General features: G+C 49.3%; 1 protein-coding gene across 2 annotated transcripts in view; it reads left to right on the forward strand.

The window, feature by feature from the left end:
- Positions 1-23,971, forward strand: part of baiap2a (BAR/IMD domain containing adaptor protein 2a) — a 48,448-nt gene that overhangs the window by 22,824 nt on the left and 1,653 nt on the right. Inside the window, exons 4-14 of one of the 2 annotated variants that reach the window (XM_056575482.1) lie at positions 2,381-2,442; positions 2,809-2,880; positions 6,573-6,710; positions 12,203-12,355; positions 13,806-14,042; positions 15,344-15,575; positions 16,843-17,044; positions 17,524-17,592; positions 17,784-17,931; positions 18,951-18,988; positions 23,061-23,103. In XM_056575482.1, the coding sequence (XP_056431457.1) occupies positions 2,381-2,442; positions 2,809-2,880; positions 6,573-6,710; positions 12,203-12,355; positions 13,806-14,042; positions 15,344-15,575; positions 16,843-17,044; positions 17,524-17,592; positions 17,784-17,931; positions 18,951-18,988; positions 23,061-23,088 (1,379 nt within the window). In that variant the 3' untranslated portion in view covers positions 23,089-23,103. The remainder of the gene's footprint in view (positions 1-2,380; positions 2,443-2,808; positions 2,881-6,572; positions 6,711-12,202; positions 12,356-13,805; positions 14,043-15,343; positions 15,576-16,842; positions 17,045-17,523; positions 17,593-17,783; positions 17,932-18,950; positions 18,989-23,060; positions 23,104-23,971) is intronic. The other variant, XM_056575473.1, reaches the window with a different exon arrangement.

A 23,971-nucleotide genomic window follows, 5' to 3' on the forward strand; every position in this document is an offset into this window, starting at 1 on the left:
CATCAGGATGTGCACAGATGCAGCGTTCCGTTAATCACCTGGTCTGGTCTGTACCGGAACCACTCAACTCTCTCTCAGGGGGGAGGTACGAGAGAGAGGGGGAGAGAAAGAGAGAGAGAGAGAGAGGGGGGAGGGGGGGGCAGGCAATCAAGAAGTATGCATGCACTGCAACGGCTCCTCGTTTATTAATTGATCGAGCTCTTTTCAGGACTCTGACAGAACGGTTGCCCGTCTTAAGCCCGCGAAGAGCTGATCAGGGATGAGCATCTGTAATCGGCTTAGCAGGCCTGCCGGGAGCGAACAGACGGGCCTGTGTACCACTTCCCCAGGTTGCACACGGCCAGCGAGCAAGGCACCCCTTTTTTGTTGGACCCACAAACTCCCGTGTCGGATGGTGGTTGTGCTCATGCCGGGGGCTGCTAATCCCTCCAGATATGACCGCCGAAGCCTTGGAACAGAATATCATCCCTTCCCAATTACCAGTGCACCCAATAGTCCCACTGGGACCGGGGGCAGGGGGGGGGGGTTCCCAAACTGCCGGCAGTCCCAGTGTTCAGTCCTTCAGCCAAATGTGCTTCGTTGCACTCAGTGAGGATTGATTAGTGGAGGTGAATTAGCGTGAGGGTGGCTAAAACAATGCAGTCCTATGGAGGTCAGTAGAATGAATTGTGCAATTTCGGGGAGGGAGGGGGAGGGAGGGGGGGGTTTAGCTGCGGCTTTGTTTAGAGCGTGTCATGCCTTGACTTGCTCAGGGAGAACGCCAAAGCTGATTTCACGGCAATGTGGCCTACATCATCAAATAGGCTACGCTAGCTAAGTTGGTACGAGGCAGGGTCTGACTTGTGCCTAAGGGGGGGAGGAAGGGGAATCTGGCTTGGAACGCCGCCACTCAAACACCTGGCTGTGACACTGAGGAGGCCTTTGGTTCAGGACTACTGCATACGTGACGCTTTCTGTGGCCATGCATTTGTCCAACATCATGTGGTGTTCATCGTTTGTTTGTACTCTGTCTTTTCTTTTCAAAATGTGTTTGAAAAAGCTATTTGTCCATATAATAATGCAACAGAAAACATGCCGCTCTTTTCAATGTGCTTGATATTTAAGGTGGGAGGGGGGAGGGGTTTTGTTGCTCTGTAATTAAGTCGTTCGTGAGCCAATCAATGGGACATTTGCATTGGTAATTCAACCTCGATGTCTAAATGAGCTGATTTTGATTTGACAACGTTCAGCTCTGAATGCTCTGTTATAAATGTCATTGATTGATTATAGCCAGGAACATATATTACCCTATACATCGAGACCATGCACTATCATCATGGTTGTGATTCATCAATCAAGTAGTTAATAATGTACATTATAACGCTGGACCTATTGAGTTTTTTTAGAGCTTCAGGCCGGTAGACTCTGCAGGCTTGTGCATTAAAAAAAAATGCTAAATGCGTTTTTTGTATTCAATGCTCAATGACTTTTGAGTACACAAATGTATAACTCAATGTATTAGTTTCACAAGCCTGTGCTTATCTTTTTTTCCGTTCAATAATATACAGTGTCGATTATTGAACGCACACATGAAATCGACCGCTGAAATTAGCCTGTTTCACACAAGCAGCATTAGACTGTTAGATTTTTTACGTTGGAGGTGTGTCTTACCTGTAGCTGTTGTACTGTCTCCTCACCTGGTTGTCCCTGTATGTACCTGTCCTTTCGCTCAATCCCGTTCCTTGTCTTCCTTTTTCTTTGCAATGCACTGCATTTTCAGAAGAGGCAGCATGTAGGTATATGTGTGTGTGTAATAAATATCTTAAAAAAAAGAAATCCCAAATTCACGAGCTGCATGTATCTCTCCCTTCCTTCATTTGGAGTATCTCCCAACACTACTGTATGTGTGGAGGAGATGGATTTTCTTGCTTTTTTTTTTGGTATCGTTTTCAGTAGCGCGCACTGCCTGATTTACAGATAACTTAATCTTAAATCAGAATATGTTTGGACTGCCCCCCCCCCCTAATTTAAATGTTAACTCTCCCCCCCCCCCCTGGTGATCATTACATCGATTCTAACACCGTCATAGAATCATGGCTTGTTTTTTTAATACGTTATTTATTGCATCGATATACATTTTCTGATTTGTGTTTCATCAAAATGAATTCAACTCCAAACAAATGTCATTGTTTTGTGTTTTGTTTTATCATTTTCTTGCCTTTTCTTTTTCTTTGGGGTTGTTTCAAAAAACCGTTTTGCTCACGTCATCCACTGTCCCAGTTAAACATTCACTCGTCCTATATGTGTTTCTCTTTTTTTCTTTCGGGCCTGCTTGTCTAGTCTAGAGACGTGTTCCCTTCTGGGTTCCTAATCACTTATTCTCCTCTCTCCCGCGGTGTAGGGGACGTGCTGTTCCAGATGGCTGAGGTGCACAGGCAGATCCAGGTCCAGTTGGAGGACATGGTGGGTACTTTATGTTGACCCCATGCCCAATATGGTCCTCTATACAGCTCTGATTTGTTGAGGCTAACCTCCCCATTGCACCACGTCCGGTACTTGATCCGAAAGCTGGGGCAACGTTGCAGTTTCCCTTGCTACTTGTAGTTCTATTGCGTTCAACACCTGTTCACCTGTTTATCCCGTCACAGTGTTTATATTCTTTATATGCGCTCATATTATATATGAATGCTCCGGCGTGCTTAATGCGGGTGTTTACCTGCACATTTACCAACATGTTGATGTGTTTGACCTGTTTCTCTCTCTCTCCCTCTCCCTCTCCCTCTCCCCCTCCCTCCCTCCTTCCCTCCCTCCCTCCCTCCCTCCCTCCAGCTCAAGTCCTTCCACAACGAGCTGCTGTCCGAGCTGGAGAAGAAGGTGGAGCTGGACGCACGCTATCTGACCGTAAGCATCCGATTGGTTGATACACCGCCCTTATGGGGCACACACACAAGGGGCGGTGGAAACTAGCAGATTCGAATCGGCAACATGATGCCACATTACACCGTGGATTGGACTGGCTCAGTAATGGCTACGAGTCTGCGTCCTAAATACCGCTCTCCAGCCTGACTCTATAAGACAATCAAGTGTGTGTGTGTGTGTGCGAGAGAGCTGCAGTGCTAGTCTGTGGGTGATATCTTTAGAATGAGTGGGATGGAGCTTCGGTGAGAGAGAGCCAGTGCTGTGCATTGGTTTGGGGGATGGGCATCGGATTCCGATTGTTGCCTTGGATAGAGAGACGGAGGCCCAGCTTTTTGTTTGAATGCCATTGCCTGCATGTTTGCTTCACACGCATGAAGGAACGCATGCATGGTGAGATATTAGCACAGCATCATGCCTTATCACAAGGTAATAAATTCCTGTATATTGGCCCCACTAATCAGACTCCATTCTCTTTTTGCTCTTTGGTATGCACGACGTTCCATCCACCAAACGATCGAGTCATTGAATCTATAAATCAGTGGATTAAGGATTTGCATTTATGGGGTCTTTGCCAAACCGTCGTCGGACCGCAGGCATGCACTGCAGCCCGTCGTTCACGGCAACCGCGCGTGGGGGATTCTGACCCGCCGAGCGATCTCCTCTGCCCCTCCTGTTCCCTCGCTGAAAGCATCCCGGACTCCGTCTGCACTGGGATCCTAGTCCGCTGCATTGTGTCCCGTCTGCACTGTGGCTCTGCACACAGTATCCTAGAGCCTTGTTTGTTTTGGAATTACATGTGTGTTTACTCTACCCTCGTGTTGTGTTTGAGGCCCCTGGGGCGATCCAAACACCGGGTCGTGCCAGAGGGACCCAGGGCCATCCCAACACGGGGTTGTGCCAGAGGGACCCAGGGCCATCCCAACAGTGGGTTGTGCCAGAGGCCCCCGGGGGGCTATCGCAACAAGCTTCATCGCCGTGCCACCCAATCGATCGCGGAAGCGTCTTTGAACGTGTGGGTTGGACCGAGGTGGGTCAAACCTTCCGGAACATAAATAAAATACCAGTAAACTGTACAACAGACGTTGGCTTAACTCTGATCTTTGCCCAAATGTCGAGCGCGTATTTCATGCGTTTGTCTGATGGTGGTCTTCCGTTTCTTGCCAGAATCGATCAAGGCTTATGGTGTACTCTCATCCATTTAATCTTCTCGTAAGGAGAAAAAAAGCCTCTTGACTGCAAACTAATTTACAGAACCAGCCATTTGCACACGTTCATATTTCACCATTATCCCTGAGCAATTGGCATCCATTCATTTGCATGATATTTGCAAAGAATCCGTTCAGGGGAGTGAGTGCATAAAAAATGCATTATCACCCAGACACAATGAAAAGCTCCTTTTGCAGAACCCTTCTGCTCGCTTTTTTCTCCCTCTCAAAACTGCTTTCCCGCTTTTAACGTGTTCCCTGTCATCATTATAAGACAGCCCGTCTGTTTCCCGTGTCGGACTTGAGAAACACTCTCAAATGATATATTAGCCACACTCATGGGACGTCTAACAGATGGGTAACAATGGGAGCCCCTTTGCATGAGATGACATAACCAGATTGCATATAGATTGCCAATTCAAAGGTCTAAGATCGTTAATTGGAAATAAGTGTGCCGTCGCCCCAGTGTACTGGAGTTCATCAGAGTTCTCGACAGTTATTAATTGTGACTAATCACAATTAAATGATCCGTTTTTTTGGGGGGGGCCCGCTGTCAAAACGTATGCTAAGCCGAAGAGACCGGATCATTGTGGCAAATCGTACGGATATTATCTTTCTCCGTCTCCCAAAAAGAATGGCCTATTACTGTTTTTCCAACATGCTGCAGTATTTGTTATGTAACCTCTTATCAGCGGTATTCGCTTAGTTGGCCGTCCCCCTGGGGCTTTGTTAGGTCTAATAAGGATCTCACATTGATTTGGGGGAATGGCTATCCCAGCCTTCCAGGTCGGTCCACATCTGGACAACCGACAGTGACTTGTAATGAGAGATGATAGTAAATATTTAGTGTATCCTGCCGGTGGTTGGCGATAGACTCAATACGCAACATTTATTTGGCCTTCCCGCAACATCGTCTATGAATACTTGAAAGTCATATGCGTAATTATCTCGAGTTGGAACGTTCCTCTTTTGTGCGATTGCAAGCCTCTTGCATCACAGCTCGCTAGATGCTGGGTCGTTGTTTATTCGAGGAGCAAGTAAACTGAGCGTAAGTGCTTGCAACTACAGCTGTATTTTGCAGCTCGCAAAAGTAACTTGAATCCTTCCCCGAAATGTCACAGCAAATGAGCCAGTAAAAGGGGGAAGGTGTGCGCCTAAGAAATGTGGAGCAACAGAGCCACTACTTTTGCTCTATTGAAAGGCCCGCGCTTCAGTGTCTTTAGTGAACCTCTAGCACATTGCCTCGCCACCGGTGGTGTCTACGTCCTCGTAGGCCGTCCAGCTGTCCTCAGTATGGCGTGTTTGCTCTCGGTCCATTTGACTGAAGCCTTTCTATGCGTGTGGTCGTGAAAATCCCTGCGACGGAATGGGTGCGTTCTGTTGTATAAACACTCACTCTGCGCTCCAACGGCCTCCAGGGTATTCTGGGTCAATCGGTATGTTTGGCTCTTCTATGTTTGGACCTTGACTTAAACACAGAATGAGGTTTCCAGGACTTTGATGTGATGGAACGAAGCATTTGTCCGTCGGCCGTTGGTCTCACACACACTAATTTCGCCGCACTGGGATCTGTGAGAGAATTTAACTACAGCTCATCAATCCTTTATCTCCACCTTGATGCATTCGTTGGTACAGAGTTTATAAAGAACCGGATGCATCACAGGCAGGCAAGATCGTTTTGGTTTTCTCCACCCATGGTGGAGACAAGAGAACCAGAATGATCCTCTTGCTTGACGTTCTCCCATCATCAGGAAGTTCTGCCTCCTAGAATGATTGAAATAACTTCTTTGAGCTTTAAAGCTACACCTTCACGGATAGCATTGATCTGTATCGTCGCCGGCTTTGCAAACCAAAATGCCCCCATTACCGAACAGAACTCATTTTAGGCTAGGGTAGCTATTTGCCTCCGTCAAAATCCATCTCCGTCAAAACAAAAGCCTCCTATCTTACAGGGGAGCGACGTCGTAGCTTCTCCATCTCTGGTTCAAATTTCACGGCCGGCGATTTCATCCCGACTGCAATCAAGACGCACCAAACGCAGTTATGGGAGGGCTCTTGAGTTGGAAGTGGCCTGTTATGCAACATAGCCCCAGCGTCGGGCTATATGTCCTTTGCAGTGCAACGTTATCGGTACTCCGCAATCACGGAGCGAGACATCAACTCGACACTCAACAGGCGGGTAGGACTTTTTGTGGGGCGCCGATGCGTCGGCGAGGGGGAAATGACTTGGTGGTGGTGCCGGGTTTGTTGTGGCAGCTGTTGGCCGCCATTGACCAGGAAGGGAGACCTGGGGTGATCGTGTAAGCCGAAGGCTTGTTGATTTTTTTAAACCGTTTATTAGATACACACACATAGCGTGTGTGTGTGTGTGTGTGTGTGTGTGTGAGAAGTTTTGGAACTTCAAAGGTAAAGTTCTGTGAAACATTAAAAGAAGCTAAATATCACGATGCTCTCTGTTGCCCCCTAAAGGCGGCGCTGAAGAAGTACCAGATGGAGCACAAGAGCAAAGGGGAGAGTCTGGAGAAGTGCCAGGCGGAGCTGAAGAAGCTGCGCAGGAAGAGCCAGGGCAGCAAGAACCCGGCCAAGTACGGGGAGAAGGAGATGCAGGTAAGTTCCCCATGGAAACCCACAACGAAGCGCCGAGCACGCAGGCTTTAATATCCACTCACACATGACTGCTGTTGCCTTGACGCATCGACCCCACCAAGGAAACATGCGTGCTGAAACTGTACAGTGTGCAATTCAGTGTTTATAGAGCAGGTTACACTAAAAGCGGGATTTTAACTGTGTTTGTGTGTGGGGAAGGGGGGTTTATCAAAATACATGCACGAAGAAATTCCCGATATGAAATTTTAATCTGCATGATTTATTTATCAGCCCGTGACACCATTGCTGCATTCCGTTTCGGGATTTTCTGTATGCATAACACTGAATATCCAAGTGAGAGTTATAAGCCTGCTCAGAAATAATGAGTTTGTACTATATAAGGTCGAAGGGAAAAGAAAAACCCAGAGGGCGGGACCACACACACACACACACACACACACACACACACACACACACACACACACACACACACACACACACACACACACACACACACACACACACACACACACCCCTGAACTATCTTTTGTCTCCTTCCGCACTGTGGTGTGATTTTCAATGAGTTTTATCTGGCCAGCCCGTCTAATGAAGACTAATATAGACCCCGCCGTGTAGAAAAAGTGGGAGAAGCGTTTCACCATCCGGACTCGGACCTGGTTCCAAAACGGTGTGCACCATCGAGCATCTGGTGACTCAGCTGTTCCCCAAAAGACTCAACGCTCAAAAACATTGTGCTGCAGCACTATTTATTTTTGGTGGCCATTTTTACCATTATATTTATGTCTCAGAGAGAGAGAGAGAGAGACAGTCTTGCATGACCTCAGGCAGGACTTGAACCGTGGGAGCAACCTGAGCCAACAAGCATCAACTATAGCACGGCCTGGTAGTCTTCATGAGCTAACCTATAGCACCTATCGTAGCATGGCTTTGTAGTGTCCGTGAGCTAACCTGTAGCAGCTGCTATAGCACGGCCTAGTAATCTTCATGAGCTAACCCGTAGCACCTACTGTAGCACGGCGTAGCAGTCTTCATGAGCTAACCCGTAGCACCTACTGTAGCACGGCCTAGAAGTCTTCATGAGCTAACCTGTAGCACCTACTGTAGCACGGCCTAGAAGTCTTCATGAGCTCACCTGTAGCACCTACTGTAGCACGGCCTAGAAGTCTTCATGAGCTAACCTGTAGCACCTACTGTAGCACGGCCTAGAAGTCTTCATGAGCTAACCAGTAGCACCTACTGTAGCACGGCCTAGAAGTCTTCATGAGCTAACCCGTAGCACCCACTGTAGCACGGCCTAGAAGTCTTCATGAGCTAACCAGTAGCACCTACTGTAGCACGGCCTAGAAGTCTTCATGAGCTAACCCGTAGCACCCACTGTAGCACGGCCTAGAAGTCTTCATGAGCAAACTGTAGCATCTACTGTAGCACGGCCTAGAAGTCTTCATGAGCTAACCAGTAGCACCTACTGTAGCACGGCCTAGAAGTCTTCATGAGCAAACTGTAGCATCTACTGTAGCACGGCCTAGAACTTTTCATGAGCAAACTGTAGCATCTACTGTAGCACGGCCTAATGCCTCATGAGTTCTCTGGATCAGGAGAAACCAAACGACTAGAAGCAACGGCTGAGCTCTAACATGTAGAAGTCGGGGACGGTGAGTAGGCGGAGGTGGTGGGGGTGGGGCACCTCCTGCTGGACTGTAAGGCTGCGTGGGGTTAAGGGGGGGGTGCAGGGTGGAGAGAGTGGGAGGAATGCCTGGAAGCCTGGAGGTGATTCCGAGCAACGCTGACAGCCAGTTGGTTCCTCGGCTAACAAGCGCAGGCCTGCCCAGTAATTACCCATCTGGCTCCTCACCGAGGCGCGGCCATCTCAGGTACCGGAGACTGTCCCTGGGATGCATCAATCCTACCTAGACCCAAGGGATTGCCCCAGTTGGGGAGCGGGCGGGGGGGCTGATCCGTGTGTGGTCCACAGGGGCGTGAAACGTACCTCGCAGGATCCACCGCGCTGGCCCTTCCTCTGGGGTCGGAACGTGGAGCGGAGTGGAGCAAGTTTCCCTGTGCCAGCCCTGATCTCTGACTAACACACACTCCCTCACTCATTCACAGAGACACACATTCACAGAGAGGCGTGCATGCACAGAATCACTTGGGTCCCTCTCCGTGATGGCGGTGTTGTCGCTACTCGCTCGGACCCCACGTGTCGGATTGGTCGCGTTCGTGTCACAGCGCGGAGAGACGTAATCTTCAGAGTGTCAAAGTTGAGCGGGGAAGAGAGAGAGAGTGTGTGTGTGTGACACACACACACACACACACACACACACACACACACACACACACACACAGTGTGTGTTGAGCTGGGGTGCAGCGGGTGAACAGAAGGCGGGTGTGACGGCCCCGGGGAGGGGAAGCAGAGCAGACGGCGGCGGCGGCGGCGGCAGCTTCGTGTCGTCGCAGGTCGTCCGTCTCACCCGGAGGAGTGAGTTCACGGGACGGAACGAGTCCACACCTCGTCCCTGGGGGACCTCGGAGGGGTCAGGACCCCGCCGTGTGGGGATGAACTGGCTCGTCTAAAGGCGGCAGTAGCTCAGGAGCTAGAGCGGGTTGGCCGGGAACCGCAGGGGTGCTAGTTCGATCCCCGGCTCCTCCTGAGTGTCAAGGTGTCCCTGAGCAAGGCACCTCACTCTCACTGCTCCCGACGAGCTGGCTGTCGCCTTGCATGGCTGAATGTGAATGTGTGCATGAATGGGTGAATGGTAGGCAATATTGTAAAGCGCCTTGGGTAAAAGCGCTATATAAATGCAGTCCATTTACCATTTTTATTATGCAGCCTTGATCGCAATCTTCCCACTGAATTAATAGGCAGATCAATAGACACGCACACGCACACATATATATACACACACGCACAATGTGACTCATAGCCACTACAGATCATTGCAACAAGTTATAAAGGCTTAACAAAAAAACATGCATGGGTCCTATCATGGCAAGTGGGCGAGAGAGGGTGAGAAGAAAACGGAAGAGAGGGAGAGAGAATCAGCTGGTTTACATTGGAGTTTCTAAGAGAAACTGACCGCGACGAACTGGCTCAGAGCTGTGCCTCTTATGGGAGTATGATCATTTACGTAATGATTGAAATGTGTTAGCTAGCCATGGACAGATTTTGTACTGGAATTAAATTAAGTGCCCCAACTCTCTCCCCGTGGCAAGACTACCCCCTCACCTCCTGTCCCCTTTTCATTTCCCACCCTTCCTCCATTCATCCCTCTCGCTCTCTCTCTCAAAATTGCGCTCACTCATCTCTCGATACCTTCCTTCTTTTGAGAGAAGATCCGCAATAACCGACTACAGTTATTGCCAAAATGCTAACTAGCTCATTATGTAGCCCCCTGCCTGTGCGATGATGGCGTCCTCCAGGGAAGGTCTCCTCTTGATAACCTCTCCCCCGTCGCAAAATGATGTCTTAATGACGGCCCTGGATCCAACAGAGCTTAAAGACCTGGCCCATTAGATCACACATGAAAGCCATCTTTTATTATTAAAACTGGAGAAGAGCGACGTTTCGAATATGAATATTAACGTTCCGACCAGACCAGAGGGGAGGGGGGTGTGTGTGTGCGTGCGTGCTCGTGCGTGTGTGCGTGCGAGCGTTCGTTCACGCATGCACACACTCACAGAGGCACACGGGGGTGTGTGAATTATGTCATGTCTTGAGTTTATCCCACCGTTGACGTGTTGCGAGGAAGTTGTAGTCGTTTCAATATTGTAACCCTGGAGCTCTGCAATAAGTCGTGTGCACTCACAGAGTGCTGATGATGACTAAATGGCAGCACGGAGCTCGCTCTCTCTCTCTTTCTCGCTCCCTCTATCTTTACCTCTCGCCCTTCCCCCTCTTGCTCTGTGTCTCTCGCTCGACGCACGGCTACGTTGCTAAATCCCTGTAGGAATTAAATCGAATACGAGCAGCTTTGTTGTTGTGAGTCCCCTTCTGTACCCTCTTAAGTCTCCTAGCCTCTCCTCCTCTCCTCCCAAAAGCCCCCTCCCCCACTCCTCCCCACATCCCGGCCCTCACACTTTTAATTACTTCAAGTGTTGTCGGTCTGCGTCCCTTTTTTAATATAATCTGTGCCGTGGTGTAAGGGAATGGATGTCCCCGATGAAATGCTGGCGCTTGTTTGCATATCGCTGGGCGGGAGCGGGGCAGGGTTGATTGATCCAGGAGTGTGGCCCAATCAGGAGCCGACATGCACCCAGCCCGATAGCCACATGCAGTCATTCGCTGGGAATGTATTCATCCGATACCTGCTGTCACATGCACACGCCAGCCAAGGCCTGCGGGCGAAAATCAAGAGAGGGGCAAAATCAACATTACATTTTTTTTCCATGATTATGAATAATGCCTCACAGAACGAGGTTCCCCTCAGCAGTGATCTAGGTTGTAATTCGACCTGAGCTGGCAGGGTGTTTTTAATTAAAGAGGAAGTCTTGATCGAGGTTGATGACGTGTTGTCATTAAATGTAATATATTCCGTGGCGTGAGAATTGAGGAAATTAGGCAGAGAGGACGGACAGGTTGAGCAGCTCCGATAGCGCACACACACTAACACACACACACACACTAACACACACACACACTAACACCTCAACAGCAAAAGCCACCGCATAGATGGGGGATCTTTGATTGCGGACATAATGCAGGCCTTTTCCCTGATCTAAAAGACAGGTGTGTGTTTCTGAGTCGGTGTACTGCCTCTCCAGTTTCTCCCTGCAGCATGAAGTGTGACTCATACCAACAAAACAACCAACCCTATCCTAAAGTTTGCTGCTCCTCATTGGAGAGCAACCAACCAGATAATTCAAATGAACAGCCACAACATGGCCGCTCAGCGCCAGATCCACAGCAGCTTGGGATTTAAGAGGAACCGAACTGAACAAAGAAAGTTTCTTGACGGGCGTCGCTCATGTCCAAACACGAGAGTTGTCGTGTCGAAAGAATGAGATTGAGTCAGCTAAAACTATTTGGAAGTGCCTTATTTGAGGTCATAGGCCTTGCAGCCGGGAGGTAACTCGGCAAGGAGGAAGATAAATTCATTGTCCTGTTCTTTCCCTCGCCTGCTCAACACTGTTTCAAAGTATTAGTGTGATGGCGTAGGTGGATCTGCGCCAACACTAATACGCAAGGCCATCCCACATAAAAGATTCTTAGATTTAGCCACAAGTACCTAACTAGCTCACCGCGGCCATTGGTAGTGGGGAAGTAGTGCCCTCTGGTGGCCGTAAAGGGTAATGCAGCTATCGGTCGCGCGAGAGACAAGCCTACTAGACGCCCGTTAACGGGTCAATTCACGCGGTGATTGATCCAGGATTCAGGTGTGATATCTGTACAAACATAGTCCTTTGGAAGATTGAGTCTCTCTTCCTCCCCTCTCACTCACCTGAGCTTATGCCCACAGTTTCAGTGATGACCATTCTTCCTGTGTTTCCGGTGGCAGTTTGTGGAGACCATCAGCAGCAAGCAGAGCGAACTGGATACCTTCATCGCCGAGGGCTACAAGACGGCGCTGTCCGAGGAGCGCCGCCGGTACTGCTTCCTGGTCGACCGCCAGTGCGCCGTGGCCAAGAACAGCAGCGCCTACCATGGCAAGGTAAGGCCCCTCAGACTGCCTGTCTCTCTGTGTCTGTGTCTGTCTCCCTCTGCTTCTCTGTCTCTCTCTCTGTGTCTATGCATCTCTGTCTCTGTCTCTCTATGCATCTCTCTGTCTGTGTCTCTGTCTTTCTGTCTGTGTCTCTGTCTGTCGGTCTGTCGGTCTGGGTCTCTGTCTCTCTCTCTCTCTCGCTCTCTCTCTCTCTCTCTCTCTCTCTCTCGCTCTCGCTGTCTGTCTAAATCAGGAGAACCATTACAAAAGGGGGACATAATACCGTCCAAATTATCAGATGAGCTGGGAATAGAACAGAGAACCCCACGGTTATGGCGTCTAGGGTGAAGCCCGAAAAGCTGTAATAATAGCATGTTATGAGAGTGTGGTAACGGGGGCTTGTGAGTGGGATTGTGATTCTACCGTGATGTAGCGTGTGGGTGGATCGGTTGGTGGGGTTGGGCTGGGTGGTCTGTTGAGTTAATGGGGTGCATCTGTCTCAAGGCATTTCATGCTGGTCACCCACTGCCAGCGAACTGAAACGCGGACCCAAAAAGTGTGTGTGTGTGTGATAGTTGATGATAGTATGGTGAGGTGTCGTCGACACTGTGACAGTCAGTAATTACAAAGCAATGAGACGTGTGTGTGTGTGTGTGTGTGTGTGTGTGTGTGTGTGTGTGTGTGTGTGTGTGTGTGTGTGTGTGTGTGTGTGTGTGTGTGTGTGTGTGTGTGTGTGTGTGTGTGTGTGTGTGTGTGTGTGGGGGGGGGGGGGGCCAGTGTTTCCTGTCTTGTCTGGAGCCTGGAGGGTGGGGCCCTTCTGCGTTGTTAGATGGTGCAGTAGGCGGACAGTTTGAAATCGCTTGGATCATCTTTGATATTTCCACGAGATTCAATGGGGTTTACTATGCAGTGTCCATATGAGTTATGTGGACCAGTCTAAGCTGAAATAAGAAAAGAGTAAAGTAGTTGAATTGAGTGCTCTACTTATATAAAGCGCCATTTGAATAAATATTTCTATGATCAACTATACTTTACTTAAAAGCCCTTGCTTATTCCTAATTCCGAGTATTCTTTCATTATTCTCTCTTCTTGTTCCTTGTGACTCCGAGTGCTGAACCACTTGTCCAATCAATTGATTTTAATAATTATGAATTATTCTATCCATCGTTTTAGTCATTAGTCAGGTAAAAGTGCTCTGTTTCTGATTTATTCCATTTTTGTAATTGGCTGCTTGCTGGATGCGTGCAAAATCCAGACATCACTTGATTCCCTGTTAACTTAAAAGTATTTGTCCCTGTTTATAGCTGAATAATGAATTGATTTGAATAGGAATAGGAAAAACATTAGGGAGAATAAATGCAGAGGAGGATAATTGTTAGTTTGCAGCCCTAGTTATCGTTCATCATGTCCCCTCTGCTTCCTTAATACCCCCCCCCCCCCCCCCCCCCCCCCCCCCCAGGGTAAAGACCTGTTGACCCAGAAGATCCCCATGTGGCAGCAGGCGTGCTCGGACCCCAACAAGCTGCCGGAGCGCGCCATGCTCCTGGCCCAGCAGATGGGCTCGGTGGGCGGAGCCAGCCCCCTGCACACCTCCAAGTCCAACCTGGTGATCTCGGACCCCATCCCGGGGGCCCAGCCGCTCCCCGTGCCCCCCGAGCTGGCCGTGTTCATGGGCAGCGGCCTGGGACATCAGGCGGTGAGAACCTCCATTTAGAGCCATGCTAAAAGTGGGAGGGGCGGACAAGCTTGAATCCAGTGCGGGACGTTTACCTTTATTTCGCTTCGTATTTTTTTCGACCAATCCTGTTGCTGGAGGGGCGGGGGTTCTGCCGTCACGTAATTTGCTAACGGTGAATAAGAACTCTGTCAGTCAACTTTTTCAAGTGGAAAGACTAAAAACATCCGAAACATCTTGATTCGGACCCTGATGTACTTAGGAGAGGGTCTGTAAATGGTCACTTCCACCCCCCCCCCCTCCCCCCACCCCCCAGAAGTTCTCTTTTGAACACATAAGACTGATCAGATCAGGCGCTCAGTAGTAAGGGCCTGATGTGAGGAGAATGGACAGTGTGACCCAAAGCACAATGGAGTCCACCACACACAGCGTTTTAACGAGACCGAAGGAGGACTGCGTTCACCGGAGCGTGCAGCGGTCCAATCGGATCACACCACGCTCGTTAGTTAATGGAGGAACCACACGGCTCGCTGGCAGACCTATAGCCTCTCCACAGGGAGGCAGACACAAGCCCACCTCTCTCTAGCCTCGGTGTCTTTAATGCGTGTTAGTGCCTTCTTATTTATTAACAAGCTGATTAAAGCCCACGCTGCCCCCTGCTGGGCTGAAGCTCTGAACAAGACCGCCGTCCCACACCCACTAATCGTATGATTTATTACCAGTTCTTTATAGTTTTCCCTTCTTTGCTTTACGGGCCTTTCTGTGCCTCGAAGGACACTGTAGTGGAGACACAGAGTGTGTCGACGCGTCGGATGGAAGCAGGCCTGGTGTCGCTTCAAAGCTCTCCGCCTACGTTGTGTAGGAACCTAGAGGGTTGAGTAGGAACCTAGAGGGTTGAGTAAAGGCTGCTCCATTATGGGAAAAATCTAATCACGATTTTTTTGGTCATCATTGAAATCATGATTATTGAAACGACAATTTTTGAGTTTTTAAAACATGGTGCATTTATTCAGCATTTCCCTCCAAAAAAAACACTTTGTTACTGAGAACTTTGAAATATCCCCTTAAAAAAATACACAAAATGTTCAAGACGAAAATAATGTGCAAATATGTGTCCAACTGTTGGGTTCCATTACTATAAAATACATTCAAAAATATTAAGAATATTATACTCTTCTATATAGCTGGAGGTCGTTTGACCCACAAATCGAAATCGCGATCAAAATCGGATTAACTGCGCAGCCCTAGGGTTGAGCCGACCGGACGACTTCAGCACACGGCGTCATCTGTATGTCTCCCCTCCCCCCGTCTGCCCCAAACAGAGGCTGATGGGCCCTGAGGGCATGGCCATGGTGAACGGCACGACGGGCGTCCACGGGGACGACTACTGGACGGAGGGCGGCGGCGGCGGCGGGAGCGCGGGCCCGGTCCAGGGGGGACCCCCGTCCCCCCAGGGCCCGCCCCAGGGCCAGCCCCAGAGGCAGGTCAGCGAGGTGTACTCCAACACCCTGCCCGTCCGTAGGCCCGCCCCGGCCAAGAGCAAGAACCCAGTGGGTGAGTCTGGCTGTCACTCAGGAGGCCTCGGGCTCCCTGATTGGTTAGGAGAGGAACAAAGTCATTGCGGTAGTTTTGGCCTAGACATGTGACTGCAGTACTGTTAGCTACTCATCAGACACCTTTCTCCCCAGTGAGTTTGGATACTTTAGGTAGCAGGTAGGCATGCGTACAGGTATGGATCATGTTAGTTTTGGGGGGGGGGGGGGGCAATATACATGCATAGGGAGATGGTCAGGGGATCGCAAAGTTCTGAGTTCGTTCCCCGACGTCTACAGTGGGCTTCCGTGTGCAAATTGCCAAACGCCTCTCTTGGTCCTTAACGACCTGAATCCGAGTTCACTGCAAGTGTCTCTTAATGAATAACTGTCTGCCGAGTGATTCAATAGGAAATTGTTAAAGCTGCACGAGGCAAGCTTCCCCATTAGGAACCTCTAGAGGCTTGAGTTGTTTCTACTGTAATAAATATCAATTTTCAGCAGTTGCAGCTTAAGTTGCAGCTATATCATGTTCAGACTGACCCGACAGATGGTTGCGTTTTAACATGAGATACTTACTAATGCTAAGTCAAAAGAGTCTGAATAATAACCCAACAGCTGAAGTTGCAAAAAGTTAGAAGTTGCAGTAGCCAGAAGGGATGGGCAAAACGATTATTTTCCAGGAATCAGTTCTTTCAGTTCCGTTTGCTATCAAGATTTGTTCATTTGATTTGTTTGTTTGATTTGTTCGTTGAGTCAGATGGTCTGTTACTTAATTTGGCAGGGAATCGGAAATGATGGAATAAATGTTAATCAACATGCATGTAGCCTACTACTTTCTAATGTGCTTGCGAAATGACCCAGGTTAAGTAACTATTAAGCATATTTATAAAGCACATACATGCCTTTTTTTCATAAATAGAAAACAAAGTGCTTGCATGATATTGAAGCCTACAGCGATCGTTAGTTAACTTGTGTGGCGGTGCCTTATGATTTGTTGTCTGCTGTAGTACTCTCATTGGCTGAATCGTTGAGAACGTTGTAGACTCAATCAATATAAGTTTGCGGGGAGACGGAGCTCTGTTCGTTTGTATATTTTATTTACGTGAACATATTTTTGTTTATATGTTAGAAAGAAAAAAAGAATCCGTTGTCTTGTTTTGGGAATCAGTTGTCGTCGTTCACCTTCGGGATTCGTTCGTCTGACCGAAGCGTTGGCGACTGAGCCATCACTAGTGACTAGAGGCTATAGTGCAGCTTTAAAGCTCTCCCCCCCCCCCCCCCCCCAGGAGAGACGAGGACCCTCCCCCGCTCCAGCTCCATGGCGGCCGGCCTGGAGAGGAACGGGCGCTCCCGCGTGCAGGCCATCTTCTCGCACGCCGCCGGGGACAACGGCACCCTGCTGAGCTTCGCCGAGGGCGACCTCATCACCTTGCTGGTGCCCGAGGCCCGGGACGGCTGGCACTACGGCGAGAACGAGAAGAACAAGATGTGAGGGGTGGCCCAGGCGCTGGCACACACACAGACAGACGGACAGACGGATAAAGACAGACAGACGGATAAAGACAGACAGACGGATAAAGACAGACAGACGGATAAAGACAGACAGGCGGATAAAGACAGACAGACAGACGGATAAAGACAGACAGACAGACAGACAAAGACACTGACCGAACCCAGACAGACATACACACGCACGCACGCACTCACACAAAGATTGACACACACACACACATACACAAAGACTGATGCAGACACAGACAAAGACTGACACACACACACACAGACAAAGACTGACACGCGAACACAGACATGCATGCACTCACACAGATGGACGCACGCACACACACAGACACGCGTACGCACTCACACACACACACACACACGTGTCCATACGCATCATGCGTGCCTTGTGTTCCCTTGTGGTTTGTTCCTTAAACCCGTCGCTTTGCTCCTCTGGTTCCCTGCAGGCGCGGCTGGTTCCCCTTCTCCTACACACGCGTTCTGCCCGAAACGGAGAGCGAGAAGCTCAAAGTCAAGTATGTACGGGCGGACGCTGTGTCTGCCTCCATCCCGCCCCTGTCATGTACACCCTACCTGTCCTCACACAAGGGCAATAAAACCAACAGGAGTTTTTTTTTTAATGACTATATAGTGATAGGTGGGGGTTCTGTTACAAGGGTTCTTAGCGTCACAAATGACCCCCGGCCTGCCCTCTTCTCCCCACCAGCCTCAACCACGGGAAGAGCAGCAGCACAGGGAACCTCCTGGAGAGCGACATGCCCATGCCGGACTACGGCCTCACCGCCCGCCTGCTGGCCCAGAGTCTAGCGCAGAGTCGGCCCAGGCCCTACAGCATGGCAGGCTTCACCACGCAGGTGGGGGCGCCACTAATCCTTTCACTTTCACATTTATCGAAAATATTTTATTTAGGGCAGTTAGCAATAAGTACATTTTGTCATGAGAAAGTGAAACAATATATCGCTGTCAGTACAATAAGGATGTTCATAGAACCAAGTGCAGAGCACTAACAATCGCTAGGTCAACCCATTCCCCGTACACAACAAAGATAGCTAGGATAAGATGCTACATAACTAAGAGCGTACATTAAGTGCCGGGACGTACCATATACAACACGTAGGAGGGGTGGGACGGTGCGGCTAAGATCTGTAATCAGTTCTATTAACACACTGCATCTACATCCCTGATGAAGGGATAGGAATCGGAACAATGCTCCACTGCAGTGTTTTAAAGAGGTGACCCATTATGCCAGCAGGTGTGAATGGGTGTGTCCACCTAGATGTGTGCTGGATAGATCAGTGTAGACCAGCCTACCCAGTGGACTGCAGCAAATGTTGCTGATCTATCCATCCTACATCTACGATGACATTCCCACTTGTGATGTCACTCAAACACAGGAAGAGGCAGATTTTAAAACGGATTGTGGTGGCTAATCACACTCGCACCCGGTGGCATAGTATCTCCCCTTTAAAGGACAATGCCGGTCTGGGAGATCGGACCATGGTAAATGTCTAAAATATCCGTTACCAGTATCATTTGGCGAGATGGCTACCATGTGCTCATGCTGCCAAAGAACATTTTGCTTGTTCACGCCCACCATGATGTAAACAATGGCAATATTGCACTTTGACACACATTGATTCCAGACGACCAGACAGATTGTAGACAAGCAAAGTGAATTGCCATACCAGATACTTCACAAAAAATGTCAAAAGAACAAAGTGCAATATTGCTATTATATACATTTGTGTCGATGGATGGATCAACCCGACCGCTGCTGTCCTTCACCGATAGACTACTATGTTGCAGGAAGTAAAAAAAAAAACTGTTTGCACCCTGAACCGTTTGCTTAAAACAGTGTCACTATTTTTCGCAGCCGGCCATCGAGGACTATGACAGCCGCTTTGCCACGAGGTACGTTCCCCTTGTTTCCCGACGCTATCTGAGTCACGATGAGATGTGTGGTGTTCATGGGCTGCAGAGTGAGAATGAGTGTTGAGTCTATGAGGCGCACCTATTTTAAGAGGCCCACGCCGGAATGAGGCCATGCCCTGCATGGTTTGCATAGTCTGTAGGTAAGATAATCTGTAGAGCACAGTAAGGCCCACCATAGATCTGTTTAGTGTGTTTCTTTTTGGATTTCAAATAGGTTTTATTTCCTGCCGCAGCTCCTTTTAATAGTGTATGTTTTGCTTCTGCTTGCTTTGCCGTTGAACAGCCTTCTTAAGTAATAGCTCTTTAAAGATGCATTTTTAAGTCTCTTTTAAGTATCTTTGTTTACGTTCCACTTTTGTCCAGGCCACAATCCCCCCCCCCCCCCCCACCAGCCCCCCCTTCCCCACTCCCTGGCACAATCAGTTTTTTAAATTCAATTTCTGTAGTCCTCTCCAGGTTTGTAGGCTTAAAGGTCGTCAGGGTTATGGATAGTTCGGTCTCAGGTACAGATCTCTGTGTGTCTGCGTGCGCGTGGCAGAGGAAGACGAGTACGTCAGCGTGCACAGAACCGTGCATATGTGCGTGTAGTGTAGTGTGTGTTTGGTGGAATACTTGTGACAGTGGCCATTGAACCCCCCTCCTCCCCCACTCACCCCCAGTCATCATGCAGGGTTCCCCCTGGTCCTCACTGCACAAGGTCTCTTGTCTTCTGTACATGTGTGTGTATTTCTGTGTTGGTCGGGGTTGGAGGGGGCGGGGGGGGGTGGCAGTCAATCAGCACTCCGATTCTCCAGGGGGGCATTCCACCTCCACCTCCTATGCTAATCAAACACGGGAGGCCTCCTGCCGGGAAGATGTCTTTTAATGACCTCATCAACACCCAGCGGCGCTGCACTCTGGTCGGGCGACGCCGTGCCCTGATTTCCATATCGCGGTCCGTGTCGAGTGACATCGGCGGGGATCCGGCGAGCGCTTCCCGCCCTCCAGGGGGCAGCGGTGAGGGGGTTGATGGGGGGGGGGGATTTTTAAAAAGGTCCAGCCTCACTTGACTTGACTGGGGTTGGTGGTGGAGGTGTTTGCGTCGGGGCTGGGTGGTCCTCCATCGTGTGTGTGTGTGTGTGTGTGTGTGTGTGTGTGTGTGTGTGTGTGTGTGTGTGTGTGTGTGTGTGTGTGTGTGTGTGTGTGTGTGTGTGTGTGTGTGTGTGTGTGTGTGTGTGTGTGTGTGTGTGTGTGTGCGCTTGCACGTGGGTCCGTCTCGTCTTTCTGTCTCATTACTCTCTGAATGTGTCCGACCTGGCAAGCCTCCTTCTCTCCTTTGTTCCACAGCGACAGTCCTGATGGCAAATTGATTTCGACTGTGTGAGAACAGACATACAGACAGACACAGGAAAACGCTTCGGAATAGCACAGGGGCCCTTCTTCCAAAAACCTGCACCCCCCCCCCACCCCACCCCTCCCTCCTTCACCCCTTCACCCCTTCACCCCCCACCCCGACATCCACCTAGCCTACCACCTTTCCTGTCCTCTCCTGCTCCTCTTCCTCCTCCTCTGCCTCCTCTTCCTCTCCTCTGCCCCCTCCCCTTCTCTTGCTCCCGCTTCCACACCCCTCACCCCTTTCCCTCCCGTGGAAGAGGCCGGTCTCATCCATCCGTTCTGTCCCTCTCTTCCTTCCTTCCTCCTTCCCGGGCTCCCATCTCTGCCTCCCTCCGTCCCGTCCGCCCATCCACCCCTCCGTCCTGTTCTCCGGGGGTGTCGGCCCGTCGGTGGTGGTGGTGGTGGTGGTGGTGGTGTCGTTGTGAGGACAGTAGCGGTTGGTGGGTGGAGGATTGCCCGGAGAGCTCGGGCCCTGGCGGGGCCTACCGGCTCCCAGAGGGCATGGCCCCCAGCGGGGCCTACCTGCTGGCCCTGCAGCAGCGATACGGACTCTGAATGCCCTGCTAGTCTCGCGGTCCCCCAACCGAGCATTGGACTTGACCCGGTTTTAGTTTTTGTTTTTCATCTCCTACTTCTTCTTCTTCTACGTCTTCTTCTTCTCTCAAAAGACTGCCTTTGCTACTGCTTGTCTTTTCATGCATGTACATGGTTGTGTCATTTTGTTAAGAAAATAACAAAAAATATCAAAAACGGAAAACTAAACTGACATTTTCATGTACTGTACAAGTGCCAAAAGACGTAATTGTCGTTGTTCTGATGCCACACGCATACACAGACACACGCGCATACACAGACACACTCATACAAAGACACACAGACACACAACCATAAACACACACACAGACACACTCACACACACACACACGTGGACTTGTTTACAATAAGGCTGTGCAGCAGATTACTGTGTTGGATTCTGTTGGTCGTGCACTGTTCTGTGTGTCTTCGCTGAGCTGATTTGAATATCCAGCAGGGCGCATAGTGTGTGTCAAATCTGCCTTAGGAGTTATATTCAACACACCAAATTGTCCTGTATCCGAAATATTTTTGTAATGTATGAGGGGAGGGAGGAAGAAATATTAAGTAACATTCGATATTAAAAAAAGTTTACCCTTTTTTTATTTTATCCGTCCTACCGAATCCTCAATCTCTTCTGGCCTGAGCTTGCATGTTTCCTCGTCTTGTGTGGTCTTTTGCCCACGGTGAAAGACATAGTATGGTAGGCTGAGACTCTGGCACTGGCCTTCCCGATGTCAATCAACAAAGATCAACTTAACGTATTTAAATGAACAGGCAGTTAGGGTTACTGCCTGCCGTTGGTCTAATTTGGGAATATTTTTCTGGATAGTATTTTTGAGTATTTATCCAATCAATTTTTAATATTCCATGTGGCGATTCCTGGTGAAATAAGATTCCGGTCTTCAAATTAATGATGTAAAAAAAAAAAAAGATCTCAAAGATGCAGGGGGATGGGGGGGGTCAATTTGAGACATCCACTTTCAACTGCGTTTAAATTGCTTTCATCATAATTCTGTTTATGTACATGCCCAGCGCATAATGGACCATGTGAGCCGTTTTAGTGGAAAAAAAAACACTCAAATTAAAGTTAGGTGGTTTTCACACAAAAACAGTGTTGCAATTGTATTCCCTGAGTGGCTATGTAGTTTTTAGTCTTTCCTTTAAAGAAGTTGTTATTGTCCTTGTAAAACGGCAAAATATTCCAGAAACAAAAAGAAAATGCTGATTTTCGTTGAAAGTGTTCATCTTATGCATGCTGTTGAGGGATCTCATGTGGTACACAAAATTGACCTTGAATGTATGGTGACTTTTTACAAAGGTATTCTAAATAAAACATATATCTATATATTAATAAACAGTCTTGTCTGGAGAGAAATCTGTTCTGTCGGTTATCTGGCCTCCCTTTCTTTCTTTAAAAATCACATTCTGCGATTTTTCTTATCCTTTCCGGCCGCATTGTGGACTGCTTCTTGCCAAGCATGCACTGTGTTCAGTCGCTGCATGCCAACCATAGGCATGACCCTCCATAGCCACGCCCACCATTTCCTGGTTCTTCCTACCTAGCCCCGCCTACCCCTTGCCTGGCCCCGCCCACCAGTGCTTCTTGGCTCCTCCCTCATCTTCATTGCGTGTGTGTGTATGGTTTTCTGTTGAGTCGCTGCCGTTTGCTGCCTTGCTGCATTGTGCGACTGCCTTGTGTTGCTAGGATTGCGGTGGGTTGTGTAAAAGAATGATCTAGTCGGCGTTTGTGGTGATCGTTCAAGCGAGGATTTGTAATTGTTTTGTGTGTGTGTGTGTTGATGCTTTAGTGGAATTTCGGCCGACCAGAGTCTCTGTTCTGATCTTCTTGTTGAACTTCTTCAAAGGTCTAGCTGCGTATACATTTGAATGTTTTGTATTTTAAAGCTTTATCGTTAAGAGTTTATACGGTCTACGGCATGATGAGCATGCTGTGTACTGCCATCCCGTCATTTCACATCTTCCAGTTTGTACACCTTCCCGCAAACTAACCGGCAGTGGCTACGTGCATTGTAAGAGTTGTGAGCCATGCATGATCCTGATGATGAGCGATTCAAACCGAAGGGTTCTCTTTACCTTCCAGTTTGGGTCCAGAATTGTCCCAGTTCTGAGAGAACAGGACCTCCGTAAGTCACCAGCCTCCATCCACGCTGGGCCAACCAAATTCTCTCTCTCTCTTTCTCTTTCTCTTCTCTCTCTCTCTCTCTCTCTCTCTTTCCCCCTCCTCTCTGTTGTTTGTTTCTCTCTCTCTCTCTTTCCCCCTCCTCTCTGTTGTTTGTTACTCTCTCTCTGCATCCTCTCTGGTGTCTCTCCTTCTTCCTCTCTGGCCTTTCACTCTCTCTGCATCCTCTCTCCCCCTCTCTGGTGTCTCTCTTTCTTCCTCTCTGGTGTCTCTCTTTCTTCCTCTCCTGCCTTTCCCACCCTCTGCATCCTCTCTCCCCCTCTCTGGTGTCTCTCTTTCTTCCTCTCTGGTGTCTCTCTTTCTTCCTCTCCTGCCTTTCCCACCCTCTGCATCCTCTCTCCTCCTCTCTCGTGTTTCTTTCTCCTCGCTCTCCTCCTCGCTCTCCTCCTCCCTCTGCTCACTGGCTGTCTGGCTGTCAGCAGGGTGCTGCTGAGAATCCTTCCATCCTTCCTGTCCCCGGGCCTCAGTCCTCGACCAGGCAGCAGTGCCTCTCGGCACCGGAGGCCCTGGGTTGTAAAAGATGGTTCCCTCTTTTCTTGATACACAACATGGTATCACTCCGAAAAGGACACTAACACTTGCATGGCATTCATTTTTTCCGAACAGCTTTGATTTGTGTCGTGGTCATTAACACAGAGTCGTCGGTACCATCGCACGCTTGCTGTACATCACTGGGTGTGGGGTGCGGGGAGGCGGGGGTGCGTCGTGGTTTGAAGTGGTGCGTTCATGTCTGTTCTGTTCTGTGTGTGCACCTTGCCGTGTGTTCACCTGCACCCTAACTGTCGCTGTTCACTGCCGCCCCTTCCCCACAG

The sequence above is a fragment of the Gadus chalcogrammus genome, chromosome 2 (genome assembly GCF_026213295.1).
Source record: "Gadus chalcogrammus isolate NIFS_2021 chromosome 2, NIFS_Gcha_1.0, whole genome shotgun sequence".
NCBI classification, from domain to species: Eukaryota; Metazoa; Chordata; class Actinopteri; order Gadiformes; family Gadidae; genus Gadus; species Gadus chalcogrammus.